The 23,724-nt window shown below is 45.8% G+C and overlaps 1 protein-coding gene across 1 annotated transcript in view; it reads left to right on the top strand.

The window, feature by feature from the left end:
- The window catches only part of NXPH2 (neurexophilin 2), an 85,567-nt gene extending 62,044 nt beyond the window's left edge, over positions 1-23,523 (top strand). The window contains exon 3 of the mRNA XM_033946723.1: positions 22,449-23,523. Coding sequence (XP_033802614.1) covers positions 22,449-23,192 — 744 coding nt within the window. The 3' untranslated portion in view covers positions 23,193-23,523. The remainder of the gene's footprint in view (positions 1-22,448) is intronic.
- Positions 23,524-23,724: the final 201 nt, after the last annotated feature.

Below are 23,724 nucleotides of genomic sequence, written 5' to 3' on the forward strand. Positions count from 1 at the left end.
ACATTTCAATATCAGTTGATGCTTTTCTGCATTCTTCCCCCACCCCCCATGGCCAACCCTGCTCTCCTGCACATCCCCGCCCCAAAGTCCGACACTGCTGTCCCTCCGTCCCCCCCCACCCCACCTATCCGGAGTCCTGTTGCCTCTCCAGCCCTCCCCCCTGCACCTATCTGGAGTCTTCCTCCCTCCCTCCCTCCCCCGCTCCCCCTGCGGGATCCTGTGCTTACTCAGCGCTTTTATAACTCTTCAGCCAACATCAGCATCAGTGAAATAAACACACTGCCTTCGATGACCCGGAAGCTTTCTCTCTGCAGAGAAAAAGCTTACAGGTTGCCAAAGGCAGCGTGTTTAGTTCACTGATACTGATGACAGTCAAAACTTTACATCTGTGCCGGGTGAGCAAACACAGGATGGGGAGAAAGATTCTGGACCATGGGAATGGGGAGGAAAGGGAAGGAATGATGCCCTGGACCTCCAGGGGAAGAGATACCAGACCACGGGAGGAGGGGAAGGAAGAGAAATGTCAGACCACTGAATGGGGAAGGGGGTGAGGGGTAGAAGAGAGAGATGTCAGAAGAGGGAAAGGAAGGAGGAGGAAGGGGAAGAAGGGAAAGACAGAGATTGCAGACCACAAAAGGGAGGGGGAGGTGGGGAGGGGGGAGAAGGGAAAGGAAGGAAAGAAGAGAGAGAAAGATATCCCAGACTATGGGGAAGATAGGATAGAGATCCCAGACCATAAAAGGGGGAAAGGGGAAAGACAGATGTCACACCACAGGAGAGGGAAAGAGAGGGAGGACATGGTGCACAGGGATGTGAGGGGAGGGGAAGGAGAAGGGGAGAATGAGGGAGAAGATGGTGCATAGGGATTGGAGGAGTGGGGAAGGGAAGAAAATGAAAGAAATGCTGTTTATAGATAGATGGAAATAGGGGAGAAGAAAGAGGGAGAAGATGGTATGTTTAGATGGGAAGGGAAGACATGGAAAAGTAGATATATTTGAAGAGTCATAAAAATGGAAGAAAGTTTAATGTTAAAAGTTAATGCCAAAGATGGATACAGGACAAAAAATGAAGGAGAAAAACAGCAATTGGATAAGAAGCCTTTGGAAACAGTTAAGAGCACAGACAGAAGGAAGTGAAACCAGAGACGGAAAAGAAGAGTAGAAAAATAAAATCAATAGACAACGAAGGTAGGAAAAGTGATTTTATTTTCAATTTAGTGCCAGTTTTCAGAATTTACATCTGTTTTATATATTTTACACTGTTCATGATGAAAAGCATTTCTTTCTATTTCTCTGGTTTTTGTTTTGCTTGCATACCCCCTCTTTTACTAAGGTGTGCTAACTGATTTAGCGCGCGCAAATTGATTTAGCACGTGCTAATCGAATTAGCTCACGCTAAACGCTAACACATCCATAGACTAACATGCATGCATTAGCATTTAGCGTGCGCTAGTTTGATTAGGGTGCGCTAAATTGGTTACCGCACCTTAGTAAAACAGGGGGTTAGTGTATTGTTTGTTCTAACCGGTTACAGTGTTAAAAGATGTTGAAGAGATGTGGAGGCTTTTCTTTGAAATTGTGTTGGTATGCTTATTTAATGAGAATCTAGAATTGTGATTGCTGCACTTTATTGAGTGGGGATATGACATATGCAAACTTGTTGAGTTTACTGACATTATTGTAAGTGGTTTAAATTGCTGTGATTTGTAATTGATTGTAATTGATTGCATTTTGCAAATGTATTGTCCTTTGAATTACTGTGCATGTTTTAACAGTTAGCCGCTTAGTTATAGGCGGTTTAGAAATTTTAAAAATAAATTAATATATTAGGACTTTTAGTTTGTGGTCTTGTATTTGCATAGGGTTTACCTGTGTTCTGCATGTGTGGCCAAAGCCAGGTGTTCTGGTAGGAATGAATGTCGTAAAGCATTATTGGTGTCATGGCCCCAAGTAGGAAGATATTTGTCGGCAGTTTGTCGAGGTTTCGAAAGGCCCTGTGCTCAGGTCCACATCTGGAGAGCCTCTGGCACATGTGCAAATGTTAACGTGATGACATCACATACATGCGCACATGTGCATGATGTTATCGCATTGATGTCCACGAATGCACAGAGGCCCTCTAGACACAGGCCATATCGTGGGGAAGAAAGTGTGAGGTTTGTGTGGGGGCAGGGCTGAGGGTGGAACAAATCTGGTAACCCTACTATCATCACCTGTTATTCCATGTCATGAGTGTCATTCCATGCCCAAATTCTGCCCCAAATGCACCCCTAACCACACCTACTTACCATATATGCACCGGTAGGCGCCTTGGTTTAGATGCCTACCTCAAAGTAGTATATAAATAAATGGTTTCTAAGGTGCTCAGTTAACGTCTTATGTCACCTTAATAAATATTTGTTTAATAGACCTCAGAACCACCACTCCTCCGTCCCACCGAAGTGTAATCACGGGGATATACAAGTGGTGCACTCCTCACCGGTCTATTTAATTTAAATTTTTATATCATTCCTCCAATTCTTATGCTTAAATTTACTTATCTTAGTAATGGCGAACTATCAGTTCTCACGGTAGACTGGCGGTAAGACCCGACATGTTTCACAATTGTTTCTTCAGGGGTCTGTCCTAGAGTAAATATATTAGTCAGGTTAATATTCCTCCCATGTGCCATTACTCTACACAAATCTACAAGAATCTAAAAACTCCTTCTACTTACAAATGCCGCCGCCATCCAACTCTAATCAATCTTTGTTTGTAAGATGGTTGCCACATCTTAAAGGCTCCTTTTATATTGTATGCTAAGAGGCCTCCCTCTCCATGGGATAGGACCAGAGAGGGTTCGCCCACAGCCCCAGTGTGCTAGGCCTTCCCTAGTCTGAATTTCAAAATACATGCATCTTTATCAACATCACACGAACAGCCTAGAATAGAGAAGCCCACTCAATCTCTAAATTCAATCCAGTGGGACTACTGTATCAAGCCTGTAGATCCACTGCTGTTCTTTCTGGTTAAGAGCTTTTTCAATGTTACCACCCACCCTCCCATTCTGTTGTATACCGTCAATTCTACACCATCTTAATTCCGCTACTGTATGGTTAAATTTAATCATATGGGGAACCATCGGGGCTAGCATTATGCCCCTATTGATTCTTGACTTATGCTCATTTAACCGAGTTTTAATTTGGCGACTTGTTCTGCCTATGTAAATTAAACTGCAGGGGCAAACAATGGCATATATAACCCCTTTACTATTACAATTGGTGTTGTTTCTGGCCCTAATTGTGGTATGTTTCCCCGGGACTTCCCACTGGGTTCCTACAATCGTCCTTTCACACCACTGGCATTCACCACACCGGGAATGTGAACCCGTGGTGGAGATGTCATTGCCCTGAAATTTCTTAAAATTCAAAAACTGCCCAATCGTCTTCGCTCTTCTAAAAGCTACCATGGGAAAATGCCTACTACCTCAAAGTAGTAGGCATCTACCAGTAAATTAATTTTTTTTAAATAATTTTTTATTGGCTTTTAATTGCACTTTCAATTATTAGTGCTGATTAAGTCAGTTAAAAGAATTAACCCCTCCCCTTTTACCAAGCCGCCCTAGAGGTTTCTACCACATCCTGGATCACTAATGCTCCGATGCCGCTCTGATGCTCATAGAATTCCTATGAGTGCCGGAGCAGCGTCAGAACATTTAGCACCTGGACCACAGAAGAAACCTCTACCGCAGCTTGGTTGAGCGCAAATCAAAATCAATGATTTTCCCCATCAAGGAAAGGCTATCTTTGCCCAGTCCGACTGAGCTAGAATCTACCCCGATCCAAACAGTGCATTCAATTAAATTATTGGAAAATTATCATATCATGAACAGATAGGATCAGTTGTTCAGAAATGCTTTCATCGTTTATGGACGATTTGTTCACTCGCCAAACTGCTAGACCCCTCTGCACTTAACATTCTCATTCACTCAATTTCTTGTATTGATTACTGTAATGCTTTATACAAAGGAATCACCCAAAAAAGAAATTAGGCGCCTGCAAATTATCCAGAATTCTTCCATTAAAATCATAAACGATAAGAGGAAATTTGATCATGTTACCCCCCTATTGATTAACACCTGCTGGCTTCCATTCGAACACCGCATTACGTATAAAATTATGTTACTGACCTACAAAGTTAGAGCCTCAGGTCAGCCAGACTTCATTAATAGACTTTTAATTCCACACTCGTCACAACGCTGCCTCCGTTCTATTAGTCAAAATCTGCTTTCGGTCCCATCTTTGAAACACATCAACCCTATGCGAATTAACATTTTCTCAGTGACCGCCCCTACGTTATGGAACGCAGCTCCTAATTATTTAAGAGAAAGTACATCACTTACCATCTTGAAATCAAACTTGAAAACCTTTCTTTTCAAAGACGCCTTTGATTTATGATCGTCCTTTTAAGGATGTTGCTTCTACTTTGTACCGGCACAAAAGCCGACCTTTTGTCTCCCCGCCCCCTCGTTCTTCCCTTCCCTTCTTTACTATCCAAAATATTGTAGTTCTTCTTTCCTTTTTGTTCCTGTTTAGTCCATGAATTGTGTTTATCTATATTGTGCTTATTTGTCTTTTTAAAAAATGTTAACCGCCTTGAAACCTGATTTGACGGGATATCAAATTTTTAATAAACTTGAAAAAAAAACTTGAAAAAGAAGGCCTAAGTTACGTGCCTAAATTGGCTAGGTGCGCTGATCTACCGTATTTTCACGCAAATAACGCGCACCCGTGTAAAACGCGCACACGGGTATAGCGCGCAGAAATCACGATGATATGTACAAAAACTTTTGTATACCGCGCTCATGGGTATACCGCGCATGATGCCCGACGCTCCTTTTGCCCGCCCTGACACTCCGTGCGCTGTCCCGACTCTCCGTTCACCCCCCCTGACTTCCGTGCACTGCCCTGACTTTCCGTGCGCTGTCCCGACTCTCCGTTCACCCCCCCTGACTTCCGTGCACTGCCCTGACTTTCCGTGCGCTGTCCCGACTCTCCGTTCCCCCCCCCTGACTTCCGTGCACTGCCCTGACTTTCCGTGCGCTGTCCCGACTCTCCGTTCACCCCCCCTGACTTTCCGTGCACTGTCCCCCCTTGAAGTCCTGTCCCCCCTTGAAGGTCTGTCCCCATCCTGAAAGCCTGATGCCCCCCCCCGACGTCCGATACATCCCCCCCCCGGCAGGACCACTTGCACCCCCACCCCGAAGGACCGCCGACTCCCCAACAATATCGGGCCAGGAGGGAGCTCAAACCCTCCTGGCCACGGCGACCCCCTAACCCCACCCCGCACTACATTACGGGCAGGAGGGATCTCAGGCCCTCCTGCCCTCGACGCAAACCCCCTCCCCCCAACGACCGCCCCCCCCCAAGAACCTCCGCCCGTCCCCCAGCCGACCCGCGACCCCCCTGGCCGACCCCCACGACACCCCCACCCGCCTTCCCCGTACCTTTGTATAGTTGGGCCAGAAGGGAGCCCAAACCCTCCTGGCCACGGCGACCCCCTAACCCCACCCCGCACTACATTACGGGCAGGAGGGATCCCAGGCCCTCCTGCCCTCGACGCAAACCCCCTCCCCCCAACGACCGCCCCCCCCCCCCAAGAACCTCCGCCCGTCCCCCAGCCGACCCGCGACCCCCCTGGCCGACCCCCACGACACCCCCACCCGCCTTCCCCGTACCTTTGTATAGTTGGGCCAGAAGGGAGCCCAAACCCTCCTGGCCACGGCGACCCCCTAACCCCACCCCGCACTACATTACGGGCAGGAGGGATCCCAGGCCCTCCTGCCCTCGACGCAAACCCCCCTCCCCCCCAACGACCGCCCCCCCCAAGAACCTCCGACCACCCCCCCAGCCGACCCGCGACCCCCCTGGCCGACCCCCACGACCCCCCCACCCCCCTTCCCCGTACCTTTGGTAGTTGGCCGGACAGACGGGAGCCAAACCCGCCTGTCCGGCAGGCAGCCAACGAAGGAATGAGGCCGGATTGGCCCATCCGTCCTAAAGCTCCGCCTACTGGTGGGGCCTAAGGCGCGTGGGCCAATCAGAATAGGCCCTGGAGCCTTAGGTCCCACCTGGGGGCGCGGCCTGAGGCACATGGTCGGGTTGGGCCCATGTGCCTCAGGCCGCGCCCCCAGGTGGGACCTAAGGCTCCAGGGCCTATTCTGATTGGCCCACGCGCCTTAGGCCCCACCAGTAGGCGGAGCTTTAGGACGGATGGGCCAATCCGGCCTCATTCCTTCGTTGGCTGCCTGCCGGACAGGCGGGTTTGGCTCCCGTCTGTCCGGCCAACTAGCAAAGGTACGGGGAAGGGAGGTGGGGGGTCGTGGGGGTCGCCAGGGGGGTCGCGGGTCGGCTGGGGCGGCGGGCGGAGGTTCGTGGGGGGGGCGGTCGTTGGGGGGAGGGGGGTTTGCGTCGAGGGCAGGGGGGCCTGGGATCTCTCCTGCCCGTAATGTAGTGCGGGGTGGGGTTAGGGGGTCGCCGTGGCCAGGAGGGTTTGGGCTCCCTTCTGGCCCGATATTGTCGGGAAGTCGGCGGTCCTTCGGGGTGGGGGTGCGAGTGGTCCTGCCGGGGGGGGATGTATCGGACGTCGGGGAGTCGGCCGGGCAAGAGGGCTTGGGCTCCCTCTTGCTCCGATCGTGGATGCGGGTGCGGGTGGGAGCGCATGCGAGCGGTCGTTCGGGGTGGGGGTGCGAGTGGTCCTGCCGGGGGGGGGATGTATCGGACGTCGGGGAGTCGGCCGGGCAAGAGGGCTTGGGCTCCCTCTTGCTCCGATCGTGGATGCGGGTGCGGGTGGGAGCGCGTGCGAGCGGTCGTTCGGGGTGGGGGTGCGAGCGGTCCTGCTGGGGGGGGTGAATCGGGCATCGGGCGGGGTGGGAACTATGTTTAAAAACTTTTGTATACCGCGCTCACGCATATAACGCGCGAGGGGTATGCGCGGTAGGTAAAAACGCGTATAACGCGCGCGTTATATGCGTGAAAATACGGTAGGTGTCTAACGTTAGGTGTCATTTATAGAAATCTGTGCTCCAGGTGTGTGCAGAGCCGTACATTTCATATTCAATAAACCGTCCCTGCTCAGAAGAGCTTACAGTCTAATTTGGACAGACAGGACATCTCAGGGTTGGGCAGTTTCTGGTAGGAGGAATGATGTGATGGGTATAGGCATTGGCGTAATAAGGGGAGAGGAGATCGGCCTGCTCTGGGCATGGTCTTCCTAAGGATGCAGCACCCCTCCTCCTCTCTGTCCCCCACCCCCCACTCCTCTCCTTGCCATGCGCACGTGCCCCTTGCTTTCACCTGTATCTTTTTTTTTTCTTTCTTTATGTTTATTAAGGAATCAAAGCCTCTATAATTTATGTTAATTTCTTGTAGCGTTCTATGCTGCTTCTCGCCACTTCTGATTGTATCTTTTTTAATAATAATAATAACTTTATTTTTCTATACCGCTAGGAAGTGACATCAAAGGGCAAGCCGACACCAATGTGGGAGGGGGGGCACCACTTCCCCGGGCACTGCTCACCCTTACTATGTCTCTGGGTATAGGTATCTCACAGTGAGTGGGAGTTAAGAAATGAAAGCAGCTTCAAAACAGTGGGCTTTTAGATTGGATTTGAATAATACTAGAGACGGAGCATGACATATTGACTCTGGCAGTCTATTCCAGGCATACGGTGCAGCAAGAAGGAAGGGATGGAGTCTGGAGTTGGTGGTGGAGGAGAAGGGTACAGATAAGAGGGACTTACCCGATGAATGGAGGTCATGGAGGGGGGGGGGGGAAGCATAGGGGAAGATCACCTAGACACCTCCATCCCACTACCCTCTGGCTCCTCTCTGCAACTTGAGTTCTCGAGCAAGGTCTTGGGCATCATCATTGATTCCACATTGTCCTTCAACGACCACCTCCAATCCTTGGTAAAAAATGCTTTTTCAGCCTTCACATGCTGAGGAAAGTTAGATCCTGCTTTCATCAAAAACATTTTACCCTCCTTGTCCAATCCATCATCCTCTCCAGATTGGACTATTGCAACTCTATCTACTTAAGCCTAACTAAGAAAAACCTCCACAGACTCCAACGGATTCAGAATGCCGCAGCCAAGCTCATCTTCGCTAAAAGTAAATTTGACTATGTCTCCCCGCTCCTGGCCAAGCTCCACTGGCTTCCGATAATCGCCAGGGTCCACTATAAATACGCCTGTTTAACTTTCAAAATCCTATATGGTATCCTCCCTCCCTTTATCCCTCTTTCTTGGAATTCCTCAAACCCTAATACCACCAGATCCTCCCAGAAATTAAAACTATCCTTCCCCTCGCTAAAAGGCATTTCCCACACAGGAAAGCTAGGGACCTCCCTCCACTTCAAAATCACTGAGCTCTGGAACAACCTTACCTCCCCTCTTCGGAACTTGAGCTCTCTCCAAGTTTTCCGCAAACATCTGAAAACCTGGCTTTTCTCAAAAAATGTAAGTCTCCCTCCAACTTAGGAATCAAGGAAACTCTTATATCTTGGCATCCCAAGTCCTCTAAATTTTCTTCACACTTCTACCTCTAACCCTCTGTTGTAGTTCCTTCCTATTTCTCCTACTGTAAACCGCGTCGAGCTCTACGAACGTGGAGATGATGTGGTATACAAACCTAAGGATTAGATTAGATTAGATTAGATAAGTGAGGAGAGAGATTGAGGGGCACTCGTAAGTCAGTAAGAGGAGTTTGAACTGTGTTCAGAAATGGACGGAGAGCCAGTTAGGTGAGTTGACAAGAGTGGTAACATGAGCATGATGGCTCTCATGGACTATGAGCCTTGCAGCAGCATTTTGAGTGGATTGAATGGGAGAGAGGCTGTTGAGCGGAAGACCTGAGAGAAGTGCATTGCAGCAGTCTAAGAGAGCGGTGACGAGAGCGTGGATAAGGGTTTTGGTAGTGCGCTCGGAGAGAAGAGGTTGGAATTTTGGGCAATATTATAGAGTAGGAAGCGACGGGTTTTAGCAGTGTGTTGGATCTGAGTGGAGAAGGAGAGAGAGGAGACGAAGATCACCCCCAAGGTTGCAAGATGACAAGACAGGGAGTAGGAGAGTGTTGGCCACAGTAATAGAGCATGACAGGAGAGGGGAGGTATTCCAGGCATTAAAGGATAGATTCAGTAAACGGGGTTCAAAAATGAGGGTTAAAAAAATAGCACCCGTTAGAGAATAGCCAGGAGTTACACCTGCTGAAAACAAGAGTAATTCCTGGCTCCCAATTTGGGAACACATCCTTGGTATTCTATATATAACATTGGGCACAAATGTTACATATGCACCTCCCATGGCCATGCTCTCATTTGGGTTGCATGCTATAGTATTTGGGCGCACATCGTTATAGAATAGTTGATAGCAAGATGTGTGCCCACATTCAAATTGGTGAGAATTAGCACCCAATTATTAGCACTAATTGGCTCATTTGCCAATTTGGTTGAGCGCACATCTTGGATCGATGCCCAGTTCAGGATGTGGATCCCAGTGCTATACATTAGTCATTAAACAATGCTTAACTATGAGCGCTATTTACAATAGAGTAGTAAGGGGGGATGGGGGTTGGTCCACCCCGGGTGCAGTCCCCCTTACTTTCCCTCCTCTCGTACCTCTTTCATTTTCCCTGCGTGTGCAGCATTACAAACTTGCTGCCCGCGTCGGTGTCACCTCTCTCTGATGTCACTTCCAGGTCCCGCACCTAGGAAATGACGTCAGAGGGATAACCAACACGACACGGGCAGCAAGTTGCTCCCGCCTGGAAAATTAAAAAGAAGGGAAGGGGGCTCAAGCGCGACGGGGTGGGGGGAAGGAGTGGGGGAGGTGAAGAATAGGGCGGGGCACCACAGGTCCTGGGCACTACTCACCCTCGCTATGCCACAGGCCATTTATAGAATATCACTTAGCGTGTTTTTCTCATTCCCGATTTATAGAATTTGGTCCTTTATGTGTGTTCGTTAGTCTTTTGTTTCATTTCTTTTTGCTTCTTGTGTTATTTGTAGCATTATTTGTTTTGTTTAGTCTTCATTTTTTTTTGGGGGGGGGGCTATTGTAAGAGGATGGAACTTGCTATACTACTTTCTCTTTGTGGTTACAATCAAAGTGGTTTATATATTTTAGAAAAGTACTTACAGTATTTTGTACCTGGGGCAATGAAGTGTTAAGTGACTTGCCCAGATTCACAAGGAGCTGCGGTGGGATTTGAACTCACATCCTCAGGGGACTGAGACAGCTGCTCTAACTGCTAGACCACTCTTCCACTCATCAATAACGTACTCTATTTGCAAGTACTTGGCACTATTTGCAAAGAAGGCACACTCTTTGGGAAAAAGTGAAGAGTGTACATGTGCAAGAATGCACATAATAGTTATACAGACAAGCACTTTCAGGAAAGACTGTGAACTGTTGTGAAAAGAGTGTGCCCTCTTTGCAAACAGTGGCTACTGGGCCAGATATTCAGCTGGTGCTGGTTACCAGATGTCAGGTTTTTCCCAGACATGTCCAGGCATTCGGACAGCTTTTTAAAACCTGGCACTTTGTCCGGGTTTTTAAACACTTCCATTTCGGGACCACATCGGGAGGGCATCTGCGCACGCGTGCATGCAGTGTGGTGATGTCACACGCATGCGTGGACAAGAACAGGTTGAGGGGGGCATGGCTGGGGGGGGGGGCGGGGCTGGGGCAGAGCTGGGTGGAACTGGATGGGCCTAGGAGTGGGGCTATAGGTCTGGTTTATACAGGAGTAAAATGGGGTAACCATAGGTGCAGGCAGTACTTTTGCTGTCCGCTGCCAGCGGTAAGTCTGTAGATTCAATGCCAAGCCATTTCCAACCACCAGCATTGAATATCCATTTTCATTTTTGGTTATGCTGATATTTCATCGCTAACCGGTTAAGTACGTAGGGCCTGATTTTACACAGTATATAATGGCCAAAAAAATAGTTCTGACTAGAACAATGCTTAATGTAATTCTACAAGGTTTCGTGTACCTTTCATAAAATCATACTAAGGCCCTGATTCTGCAAAGTGCATCCTGATTTTAGGCAGCTGTAGGCGTCCTACAGCTATCTAATCAGCCAATTGGGATGCACGTTTAAAAAAAAAATGCTCCCCAGGCAGGCCACCTATATTGAAGGTGCCTCCGGGAGCCTAGGAAGGCCTACAAGACTGCCTAAGCACGCCTAAGAGACTTAGGCGAATCTAGGCAGCCCTGCGCGTCTCCCTAGTAGAGGAAGAGATGCTTACAATGTAGGCCAGCAAATGCTGGCCTACATTGTAAATAGACACTGCCGCTATACTTATCGTGGCAAGGGATCTCCCTGCTGCGATAAGTATAGCGGCCACAGCCGCCTGTCCGATCGCCGGCAGGAGGGTGCCCAACCCTTCCTGCCAGATCGCCGCCCCCCCCCCCCCCCCCCGACATTCACACCTTAGTAAAAGAGGGGGGGAGTGAATTTTTAGGTAGGATTTGAATATGGCCAGAGACAGTGTGTAATGCACCAATTCAGGAAGTCTGCCTCTCTCTGATGCAACTTCCTGTTTCCAGGGCAGACTGCGGCAGAGAGACAGTTCAAGGAAGGCTGTTGGCAGCATATCAGAGTCACTTAATTTAATGTATGTCATATGATATGGTCGCTAACTATGGATATTCAGCAGGAGATACCCGGTTATCTCCTGCTGAATATCTGAAGTGTAAATCTTTTGAAACATTTTAGCCCTGCGGCCCACACAGTAACACCACATTAAACTAGCCTAGAATGATGATTCTGTACAATTGTCCACAGGAATTTAAAAAAAAAGTTAAATGTAAGTACCTAAAGCCCTATATGGCATACACAAAAAGAAAAAGGAAAATGGAAAAATCAGACAACTTTAAGAGCATAAGAATAGTCTTACTGGGTCAGACCAATGACCCATCAGGCCCAGTAGCCTGTTCTCACGGTTGGCAATCCAGGTGCCTAAAATCTGGCCAAAACCCAAGAAGTAGCAACATAACATGCTACCAATCCAGGGCAAGCAGTGGCTTCCCCATGTCTTTCTCAATAACTTTGTTAGCTAATCATTGCCAGATGGTGTAAGGAGTTTGGAATTGCAGTAAAGTCACTGTGAAGGCCAGCATGTCTGACGCAGTTAGGCACCAAGGCCCTGATTCTATAAAATCCACCTAAAGTTAGGTGCCTAACTTTAGGCAAAGAAAACCCTGGCATAAATATGGTGTGCGTAAATAATAGGATGCTGAATGCCGCCTAAGCAGGCATACGGTACATGACGCTGGGTATGATTCTATAATGGGTGCATAACCTTTTACAGAATTGGTGCCAATATCGGTGTCTAATTTTAGAATCAGGGCCTCAAACACTATTTAACCTGCCAAGAGCTGCTCCTGACCAGGGCAGGATTAACCAATAGGCCAAGTAGGCACTTGCCTAGGGCCTGAAATGGTCAGGGGGGGCCCGATGAAGGAAGGCATCAACATTGTTTTTTCCAAACGGCGATGGGCCCCTCCAGCATCGATCGGCAATGCGGGTTCCCCCCCCCCGATCAGCAACGCGGGCCCCCCCCATCGACGGAAAGTAAGACAAGCAAGCAACGCGGGTAAGAAAGGCAACGGGAACTGTAATTGTGCAAGCGGTGCTGCTTGCCCAAAGCTTCCCTCCGACGCAGTTTCCTGTTTCTGCCTGGGCGCATGGTGGGTGGGGCGGGGCAGGGGGCCCAGTGCACTTGTGTGCCCAGGGGCCCTTGATGAATTAATCCTGCCCTGTTCCCGACTGTTTTAATAGCTTTGAATATCAGCTTGATTATTAGGGCATCTGAGCTTTTTTTTTTTGCTTTTATTGACACGTCCGGAATCCGTGCAAAACTTACACCTTAAATGGAGAAACGTTGGCTAAGACGACAGTAGAGCGAGACTTGGGAGTGATCATCAGTGCAGACATGAAGGTTGCAAAACAGGTGGAAAAAGCATCATCCAAGGCAAGACAAATGATGGGATGTATCAATAGAAGTTTCGTAAGCAGGAAACCTGAGGTCATAATGCCACTGTACAGAACCATGGTGAGACCTCACCTGGAGTACTGTGTGCAGTTCTGGAGGCCACATTACCGCAAAGATGTGCTTAGAGTCGAGTCGGTTCAGCGGATGGCCACTAGGAATATCTCGGGGCTCAAGGGTCTCTCGTACGAAGAGAGACTGAACAAACTGCAGCTCTACACTCTGGAGGAGCGCAGGGAGAGGGGAGACATGATTGAGACGTTTAAATACATCACGGGTCGTGTCGAGGTAGAAGATGACATCTTCCTATTCAGGGGACCCTCGACCACAACAGGGCATCCGCTCAAACTCAGAGGAGGGAAATTTAGGGGTGACATCAGGAAGTATTTCTTCACGGAAAGAGTGGTGGGGCACTGGAACAAGTTTCCGGAGCAGGTGGCCAAGGCCAACAGCATGCTTGACTTTAAGAATAAATGGGACATCTACGTGGGATCCCTACAGAGGCCTAGTAAGGCACTCAGACTTGATGGGGTGGGTCAGTAGAGTGGGCAGACTTGGTGGGCTATAGCCCTCTTCTGCCGTCATCTTTCTATGTTTCTATGTCTCTTTTGGGATGCGCTAACATCCTTTTTTGTTAGTATCTATCAAAGATACCAATTCTGAATCATGCACTTTTGAGTGCTTGTCAACTTTCCCACAGGTTCTAGTATCTCTAGTGCTCTAACTCCTTTTTAGACATTAGGACCAGCAACTTAGTTCCACCCCAGTTAGGGTAAAATCCGTTATTTTTGAATAGCGCCCTGCTTTCCCCAGAATGTTGCCTAGTTTGTTTGTTTATTTATCCCCCCGCCCTTATCCAGGGCGCGTTACATATTAACATACAAAATAAGACATAACATTTATCGTACAAATCACATCAAAAACACACTATAAAACAAATTACACACTTACATATAAAAATCTAATTGCATATGATATACACGTCAAATCAACGACGAACATCATTTAAGGCCAAACAACTGGCCAAACCCTAAAATACATCAAAATATGAAATTGCATTTAGCATACAGGACGCCTCAATGACAAACATCATTATGCCAAACAGAACAGACCGGACCATCGAAAACCTCAGTGACTAGCACTCAACAGTCATCACTCCTTCTCCTTCAGCAAAAACTCAGATCCTTTATTTCATCTTACAGAACAGGTATCTTTTCAGCATTTTCCTAAAGTTCTGTAAATTTTGCTGTTGCCAAATATATCCTGGAAGGTTATTCCACTCCAGTGAAACACACTGTTCCTAATAAACCTAAATCCCTTCTTCCTACATCTAGTGAAAGGAGTGGCCTAGTGGTTAGAGCTATATAGCCTTAGCATCCTGAGGTTGTGGGTTCAAGCCCCATGCTGCTCCTTGAGCACATTGGAAAGATTGTGAGTCTGCCAATACAGATAGGAACAAATACCTGAATATAAACCACTTAGACAACCTTCATTGTAGTATATTAAAAAAAAATCACCTCATTTGCAGTACACATTGAGACTCCAGAGCTCTTCCTACCTCTTTGGTCCTGAATAGGGAGCATTTCAAAGAATTTTAGGGGACATTCTGATCTCAACTTTCTACCTAAAAGCATAAACTCAGTTTCTGGAACCTTACTCTCAAACGTAGCATATTTTCACTTAATAAAATGTGATCTCTTACATGATTACCCCTTCTTCCTATGTAATTTGAAAGATAAAATTTGCATACTTATACCTATTTTAGCATTAATGCAGAGGTGGTAGCTCCAATTCTTATAGACCCATCAACTAGCCAAGTAATCCATAAAATCCTAATGAATATTTATGTAATAAATTTGCAGGTAAATTTATCTCATCTCTATTCGTTAGGTTGTTCTGAAAATCTGGTCAGTTAGCAGCCCTCCAGAACCAGTGTGAACAGGGCCGCCATCAGAAATTTCTGGGCCCCTTACTGAGCAATCCTATTGAGCCCCCCCACGCACCCCTTCCCCCCACTTTTGTCCGGGGGGTGCTATCAGGAAATCGGCAGGGGACAAAAAAAAGTATGACAGCAGTGTTTATTGTTTATTGTTGTGCACAGCAGAAGCATAATACAGGAATTTGTGCTATGGTGGCCTAGGACCAATGTTCCCTCTAAGGATTGATGAGGTGTGTGCAAAAAAAAATATGCATGAGCGACAAGTTACATACTCCACAAATTTATGAGCAGGCGCGGAGGACGCATTTTTAAACAAATGTAGTTTATCCTTATACTCCTTGTGTAATTTTAATCATCTATGGATATGTTTGTATGTTTATTGTTCAAATGGTTTTATTTATTTCCCCAAATTTATTTTTGTTATACGCATTAAAAATATTTGATATTGCGTTTAAATCAAAATCTCAATAAACTTGAAACGAGTGCCCATGAGATTGTGGGAGGGTTAAATACTCAAAGCTTAGAAGAATAACAATTTACTTAAAGTTTTTGCTATGCCAGCTTTCTGGTATCTTTACATACAGTGGCGTACCTAGCATATGTAGCAACCGGGGCCCATCATTTTTGGGCACTCCCCCCCCCCATCTGTAAGAAAAACATGATTTTTAGTAACAAACCACACGTCACACATGAGTACCTAGGAAAAGGCAGCATCTTACATATTGCAGTGAGCAGTACATCAATACACCCATTGTAAAACTAAACAAGCCAGACCAGCACAGATCAATCCTAAACCGCCAATCCTAACTGAAAACCATGTCTTTCGAACACACAGAACACAGAAAACACCTTTGCCTAGTATGGAATATGTAATCACAAACTAACCCCTCCCCCTTTTACAAAACTGTAGTGTGGATTTTAGCCACGGTGTAACAGCTCTGACGCTCATAGAATTCTGAGCATCAGAGCTGCTACCACCACGGCTGGTGCTAAAAAACGCTCCACAGTTTTGTAAAAGGGGGGATAAAATACAAATACACAGCTTCAACGCTCTAGCTCAGAGGTGCCCAAACTTTTTGGGCTTGCGAGCTACTTTAAAATGACCAAGTCAAAATGATCTACCAACAATAAAATTAAAAAACACAAAGCACACTATACGCTGAGAAAATGTTAATTATCATTCCTAGTATATAAGAAATAAATTATTATTATTATTATGGGGTTTTTTCAAAGAGGTCAAGGCAGATGACTCTATGCATTGTCATCTCAGTAACAACCATACAAAAATAGACAAATATACCCCCCATCCTTTTTATTAAACCACAATAGCAGTTTTTAGCGCAGGGAACTGCGCTAAATGCCCAGCGCTGCTCTCGATGCTCGTAGGCTCCCTGCACTAAAAAACACTATTGCGATTTAGTAAAAGGGGGCCATAGTGCAAAATATAGACAGCATATATAAATTCAGACACATTTTGATCACTAAATTTAAAATAAAATAATTTTTCCTACCTTGTCTGGTGATTTCATGAGTCTCTGGTTGCACTTTCATCTTCTGACTGTGCATCCAATCTTTCTTCCCTTCTTTCAGCCTGTATGTTTCCTCTCCACCAGACCTCATTCTCTCCCCTAACTTTTTCTTCCTCTCTCCTTGCCCTTTCTTTCTTTTTTTTCCTCTTGATGCCCCCTTTCTTTTTTTCTGTTTCCCTTCTGTCTCCCTGCCTGCCCCCTTTCTTTCTCCTACCCTCCACAAAGCCACTGCTGCCACCATTGGGGAAACAGGCCCCAAAGCCACCACCGCGGCTGCCCCAAGCTCTCTCTGCTTCCTACTGGGCGACCAGCATTCCCCCGATGTCAATTCTGCCCTCGGAGAGGAAGTTCCGCCCAGCCAGGCAGCGATTGGCTGGCCCGAACTTCCTCTCCGACTGCAGCCTTAGGGCGGGTGCACAGCCGGGGCGGACCGCCCCCTCCCCCTTGGTAGGACACTGAAGACGTGGCAGCGCCTCCTCTCACGAATCCCCACCTGCATCGGAAGTCCGATGCAGTCGGGGATCTTGAGAGGAGCCGCCGCTGCATCTTTTAACTTTAAAATACAGGCCGCCGCCGCCGCTTTCTCTGACCTCCTCCCGCCCTCGAGTGAGCGACAGGGGAAAGCGTATGAGCGACGCCACTGAAAATAGTGAGTGATCGCTCATGCGCTCACCGGGAACACTGCCTAGGACCCTGGGGGAGCCCGGGCCCCCTGTCAGCTCCAGGCCCCTGAATGCAGGACTGGTAGTACTGCCCTGATGGCGGCCCTGAGTGTGACCACCTCTTTGCTAATACTAGACAAGTTTCTGCCAGCTTTTCATTGCTGTTGAAACATATTGCTGCAATCCATAGTATCATGATGTCTTCCTGCCTGCAAAATAAAATTAAAAGCTTACAAGGTCTTACACATAATTTTATTGCTATAAAACAGTGGTCTCAAACTCGCGGCCCAGGGGCCACATGCGGCCCACCAGGTACTATTTTGAGGCCCTTGATATGTTACCATTGTTCTGAAACGTTGCCCACCTCACTGCTGTAACCTCACGCAAGGGCTTTCCTGCGTCTGTACGCGATTGTGTGGTGGAGTGGAGAGGACAATCGCATACAGACGCAGGAAAGCCCTTGCGTGAGGTTACAGCAGTAAGGCGGGCAATGTTCCAGAATGTAAAATAACCATTGGAGGCAGTGCAAATTGTGGGTGTGTACATAATCTCGTGAACTCTTGTGAAATTCAGAACAATGGCGGTGACTGCTTGATATAAGATGGTGGTTGTGGAGGTGAGAGCTGAAGGCGGTTGCAGATGTGACCACCAGACATTTAAGGCACAAGTTTTCCAGGCACAAGTCAGATATTGATTTTTCTCTCTACAAAAAAGCCTAGAGGACTACACCAAAATCTTGTCTCTTGCAATTGATACTTTAGAATCTAAATCACAATTTTGCATGAGGTAAAACTCTTTATAGTTTATAAATCTTTCCTTAATTGCTTCTGATCATTTCAGCTATACCCAGCTGAAAGCAGCGCAACATGGAGAAAGTGAAAAACTATCTAAACTTCACTTTTTGCATGTTGCGCTGCTTTCAGCTGTGTATAGCTGAAATGATCAGAAGCAATTAAGGAAAGCTTTGTAAACTATAATGAGTTTTACCTCATCAAAAGTTGTAATTTCTTTCATAAGACATTAACAGCCTCTTTTACAAAGCCGCGCTAGCAGCTGTCACGCTGCAACAGCCCCGAAGCCTTTTAAATCTCTATGGGCTTTGAGGCCGTTAGCGCAGCGCAGCCACTAGCGTGGCTTTGTAAAAGAGGCCATAACTATTTTTTTCTGCGGCCCTCCAAGTACCTACAAATCCGAAATATGGCCCTGCAAAGTGTATGAGTTTGAGACCGCTGATGTAGAACAATCCACCGCTATAAACTGACAGTTTAATAAGACTACTGCAAAACTTTGTGATATAACAAATCTGCTATGCTTTGAAAATAAAAGGATGCAGGAAAATTGAATTATGTGGTGATAAGAGTTTTGAAATGCTCTTGTACTATTTTCACAGTTATTTTTTGGCTCTTATATTTTAGGATAGCATGTGGGAATAGAAAAAAAACAATCTGTTTTAGATGCACAGTACTTCCCCGGTCATTCGCAGTCGGCGATTCGCGGTCCCAGTCATTCTCAGTATTTTCTGACCGGGCAGGAGAGGGCAGCCATAGAGGCAGGAGAGAGCAGCTGGAGCACCGGCAAATGAAGGAAATCATTCGCGGTATGTTCCAACTGCCTCTTCCTGCACTAAAGTCGAGCCTCACCAATCAGGAGCTGGCCAAATTTCTGTGGTCTGTGCCCTGATCATGGCTGGACATATTTGGGGGCTTTGATGACAACTTCAGTAGTTGGAGAACAAAGCCAAAGTTGGGTATACTTCTGTGGTCTGTGCCCTGAAAATGGCAAAGAGAAATCAAGATCAAGTATGCATATATAGATTCACATCATACCTTATGCTATGAGTTTATCTTGTTGAGCAGATTGGATGGACCATACGGGTCTCTTTATCTGCTCCTGATTGGTGAGGCCTGACTTTAGTGCAGGAAGAGGCAGTCGGAGCATACCGCGAGTGATTTCCTTCACTTGCTGGTGCTCCGGCTGCTCTCTCCTGCCTCTCTGGCTGCCCTCTCCTGTCTCCTCCGGTAAAAACCGTATTCGCGGTTTTTCAAGATTCGCGGGGGTTCCTGGAACGGAACCCCCGCGAATCTCGGGGGAGTACTGTAAACCAAGATAATTGAATGTTTTTCTTCAATTATTCTCCTCTCGTAGCTCTTGCCCCAATTCATGGACTTTAATATTTGAGAATGTTTGAGTTAGCTTATTTTCCTTCAAAGTCTGTACCTGATTATGGGGTTCATTTACAAAGCTGTGGTAGAAAGCGGACCTTAGCACACCCTTACACGAGTCTTTCCTGTGTGCTAAGGTCATTTCTACCACAACTGGAAAGTGGCTGATTTTCCACTTTCTGAATTAATAGCCATGCGCTAATGTTTTTATTAATGTACAACTGTTAACAAAAACTAGCATGTGCCCTTACTGTCACCTATTTTGTAGGTGGTAAGGACCTAATTCTATAAATGACACCTAAATCAGTAGGTGCCTAGGAAAATGGCACCTACATGTCATTCAAAATTGGGCCCAAAATCATACGCGGAGAATATAAATCTACTATTTGGTTGATCCAAAAGGTGAAAAATTCAATTGTATAAATAACTGATCCCCTCCCTATATCATTTTAAACTTATTACATTATATGTAAACTAACTTCAGAAGTGCTCAGAACCCGCAGGTAGAGAAGCCGCAAACGGGGACCCCAAAATGCAAACCCACTTGGTCTATCACTGCACTTCATCCTACACTAAAAAACTGTTTAATTAATCTTATTATTTTATTTTATTATGATTTACATATAAATGCTAAAAAAAAGTCCATAGCCTGGTTTAGACAGTGAAGCTGACTGTGATGGTACTATCAGGTTCTGACGCGTTTCGCCCTCGCGGGCTGCCTCAGAGAACCCAACACTTCTTGTGACAACCACCACTTCTTGTGGGCGTTTCTACATTAGGTTTAGGGGTTTAATTGGATAAGGAAAGAGTGATGTAGCTGAACAGGAAATGCACTGAAGAACGGAAGACACTCTCCAGCAGCGTCATGGAAGCTTGTGAACAACTAACAGCAAGTAGTATTACATTTTAAAACTTTCTATTACTTTGTCGTAGGAGAAGCAGAAGCCCTCTTGGTTGTCACAAGAAGTGGTGGGTTTTCTGAGGCAGTCCGCGAGGGCGAAATGCGTCAGAACCTGATAGTACCATCACAGTCAGCTTCATTGACTTCACCAGGCTACGGACTTTTTTAGCGTTTTTATGAAATGAGTGAAATCTTAAGCATGAATTTCAAGCACTAAAAGAAGACAATCACAATAAAGTAAAATAATAAGATTAATTAAACAGTTTTTTAGTGTAGGACAAAGTGCAGTTATAGACCAAGTGGGTTCACATTTTGGGGCGTGTCCCCGTTTACAGCTTCTCTACCTGCAGGTTCTGAGCACTTCTGAAGTTAGTTTACACTTCTCCCTCCGTATTTGCTGTGATAGGGGATTAACAGAACCGCAAATACAGAAAAACCGCAAATAACTTTTTCATGTTATTCGCTCTTTTCTATTAAAAACCATCGTGAATGTGGTGAAACCGCGAATAACATGGTGGGAGACCTGGCCTGTTCCTCAAGGAGAGGCAAAACACGGTGAAGAAAGTGCTAAGAATCAGCAATTTTTCTCTGTAAACGCTTGGAATCAGTGATTTCTCTATGCAAGCTGATGTAATTTGGGGGGAGGAAATAGCAGACTAAAAACTGTGAATAATCGAAACTACAAATGCTAAAACCGTGAATACGGAGGGAGAAATGTACATATAATGTAATAAGTTTAAAATGATATAGGGAGGGGATCGGTTATTTATACAATTGAATTATTCAAAATTAGGCACCATTTACAGAATCACACCAAGCTAGTGCTTAAATCAAGTAAGGCACCTGTAGGCGTCTACAACTTATCCCTTCTTTTACTAAGGTGCGCTAACCAATTAGCATGCGCTAATCGAATTAGCGTACCTTAGTAAAAGAGGGCCTTAGGCATAGGGTATTAAGCCAAACTCCACCTAAACTTGGCCCCTAACCACACTCACATTTTGGGTAGGCATGGGTAGGAGCCTTGGTATAGATACCTACATTGCACCCACTGAATTAGGCACCTACCCAAAAATGTTTTTTTCAATTGGTATTTTTAATGGTGCTGTTGAATTAATATCACTGATTGAACCAATTAAAGAATTAACCCTCCCCCTTTTATCAAGTGTGCTGCTTGACAGAGCAAGCTAAATGCTGAGCTGTCCATTCTATTTCTGTGGGTGGCTCGGCATTTAGCTCGCGCTGCTCAGTAGAGCAGCTTGATAAAAGGGGGCATAAGTTAGGTGCCTAGATTGGCTAGGCATACTGATCTAGGGGCCTAAGTATAGGCATATTTTATAGAATCAGGGCCTAAGAGCTTATGTGCTAATCCTGCGCCAATCTGTTAGCAAGGAGCAATGCTGACACAGTAACAGATTAGCACAAAATACCCGCGTTCTGCCTCTAGACATGCCCTCTTAGTATCTAGGTAGTACGCACGCATTTTAAATTTGCCTCAGGATACCTCAGCATGCCCTGCAATAAACACACATTTGTGCTTACCGCAGCTTAGTAAAAGGATCCCTATGTTCTTTTTCTGTAGTTTGTATTGGTCTAATTTTCTAATGGAAGTGCTGAATTGTTATATATTAATTTTAAAATCGTGTGGAAAAAAACCTATAATGTAAAAAATAAATAAATAAATGTTTCTTCATACAGTCTATTCATCTAAAGAGTAGGGGGGAAATACTAGAAACGGCACCTAAATCTAGGAGTTAGTAGGCGCCCTACCGGTGTCTAAGTTATTTAACCAGCGCCATTTCAAATGGCACCGTTAAAGTGCTTACTTGCACCTAAATAATATGTACTGGAAACACATGTACGTATTAGGCCACAGAATGCCACTATGGGTATGGCTAATGGCAGAAGTGATGTTAGGCGGCCTAAATCGCCTATGTAGGCACGATTCACGACCAAGGTAGGCACCAGAAATGTAGGCCCAGTAAAGCCTGGTCTACATTTCTGCCGCCTATCTTTCACAGAGGCACGATTCTTTATAGGGCACTGTTGTGTGATTGGCATGCGATCAGCAACCATATTTTTAGGCAGCCGCCGATATTGATGCCCTACAAAGAATCCAGGCCTATATGTATATATTTATGTGTGTGTCTATATAAAATTGAAATAAACTTTTTTTTTTGTTGTTTCATATTCATTTGCTTCTATTTCCCCTCCCCCCCCAAACAGATTTATTGTAACAGCAAGCAAATAATAAGTGCGACGGAATTGCTGGAGTGGGAAGAAAAGGATGCTGCCAAGTCGGTGGTTGGAAACACTGTCCATTCTCGGATCATCAGTCCTTTGCGTCTGTTTGTTAAACAATCACCAGTGACCAAGCACAGTCAAATGTCATATTTGGACAGCACAGAAAACTTCTGGGATTGGTTATCCAACATAACTGATGCACAAGAGTCCCTTGTGCGAACTAAACGCAGACCAATCGTAAAAACTGGGAAATTCAAGAAAATGTTTGGCTGGGGGGATTTCCATTCTAACATCAAAACTGTAAAACTGAACCTTCTGATAACAGGGAAAATTGTCGACCATGGCAATGGGACTTTCAGCGTATATTTCCGACACAATTCAACGGGCCTTGGAAATGTTTCTGTCAGCCTTGTGCCACCCTCTAAGGTGGTGGAGTTTGAAGCGTCTCCACAGTCAACCCTAGAAACCAAGGATTCCAAGTCTTTCAACTGTCGAATCGAATACGAAAAAACTGACCGAGCCAAGAAGACTGCGTCGTGCAACTTTGATCCTTTTAAGATCTGCTACCAAGAACAGACACAAAGCCATGTTTCTTGGCTGTGCTCTAAACCATTCAAGGTTATCTGCATATACATTGCTTTTTACAGTATAGATTATAAACTTGTGCAAAAAGTCTGCCCTGATTATAATTATCATAGTGAGACACCCTATTTGTCCTCTGGTTGATATATCTCTATTATGGGAACCTGGTATAATTTTCAGGAAATTGCTATAGGTATCCAGCAATGGCAGAAAAGTTATTGACTTCAACATTAAGCTTTCATTCATTTTCTGCAGATTGAGAATGGCTCTCTATCAGGTGAAAAATAAAATAGTGGTTGTGTTAGTGCTGTAAACTAAGTATTTTAATCTACAAAGGTTCAGCTCTGTTTTATGTAATGTCCATTTACAAATGTAATGTCTGACATGGAACACCTGTTTAACACAAGGAATGAATCAGAAAGTTTCGATATGTGGCGTAAAGAGTCACAGCCATGCGTGATTCTAAAGCCATGCGTGATACTCTCACAGCCATGCGTGATACTCTCACAAAGTATTTTATTTGAAACAGGTGTCTGGAAAATAATTTATAAAACACCAGTGTCAAACAGTAAAAAAAATATCAAACATTATAATAAAAAAAATAGTATTCAAGTGGCTATTTGGCTTTAGGTTGTGGCTTTTCAATAGTAGGTTCAAGATGAGTTCAATTCAGGTA

Source organism: Geotrypetes seraphini, chromosome 5, assembly GCF_902459505.1.
Source record: "Geotrypetes seraphini chromosome 5, aGeoSer1.1, whole genome shotgun sequence".
NCBI lineage: Eukaryota > Metazoa > Chordata > Amphibia > Gymnophiona > Dermophiidae > Geotrypetes > Geotrypetes seraphini.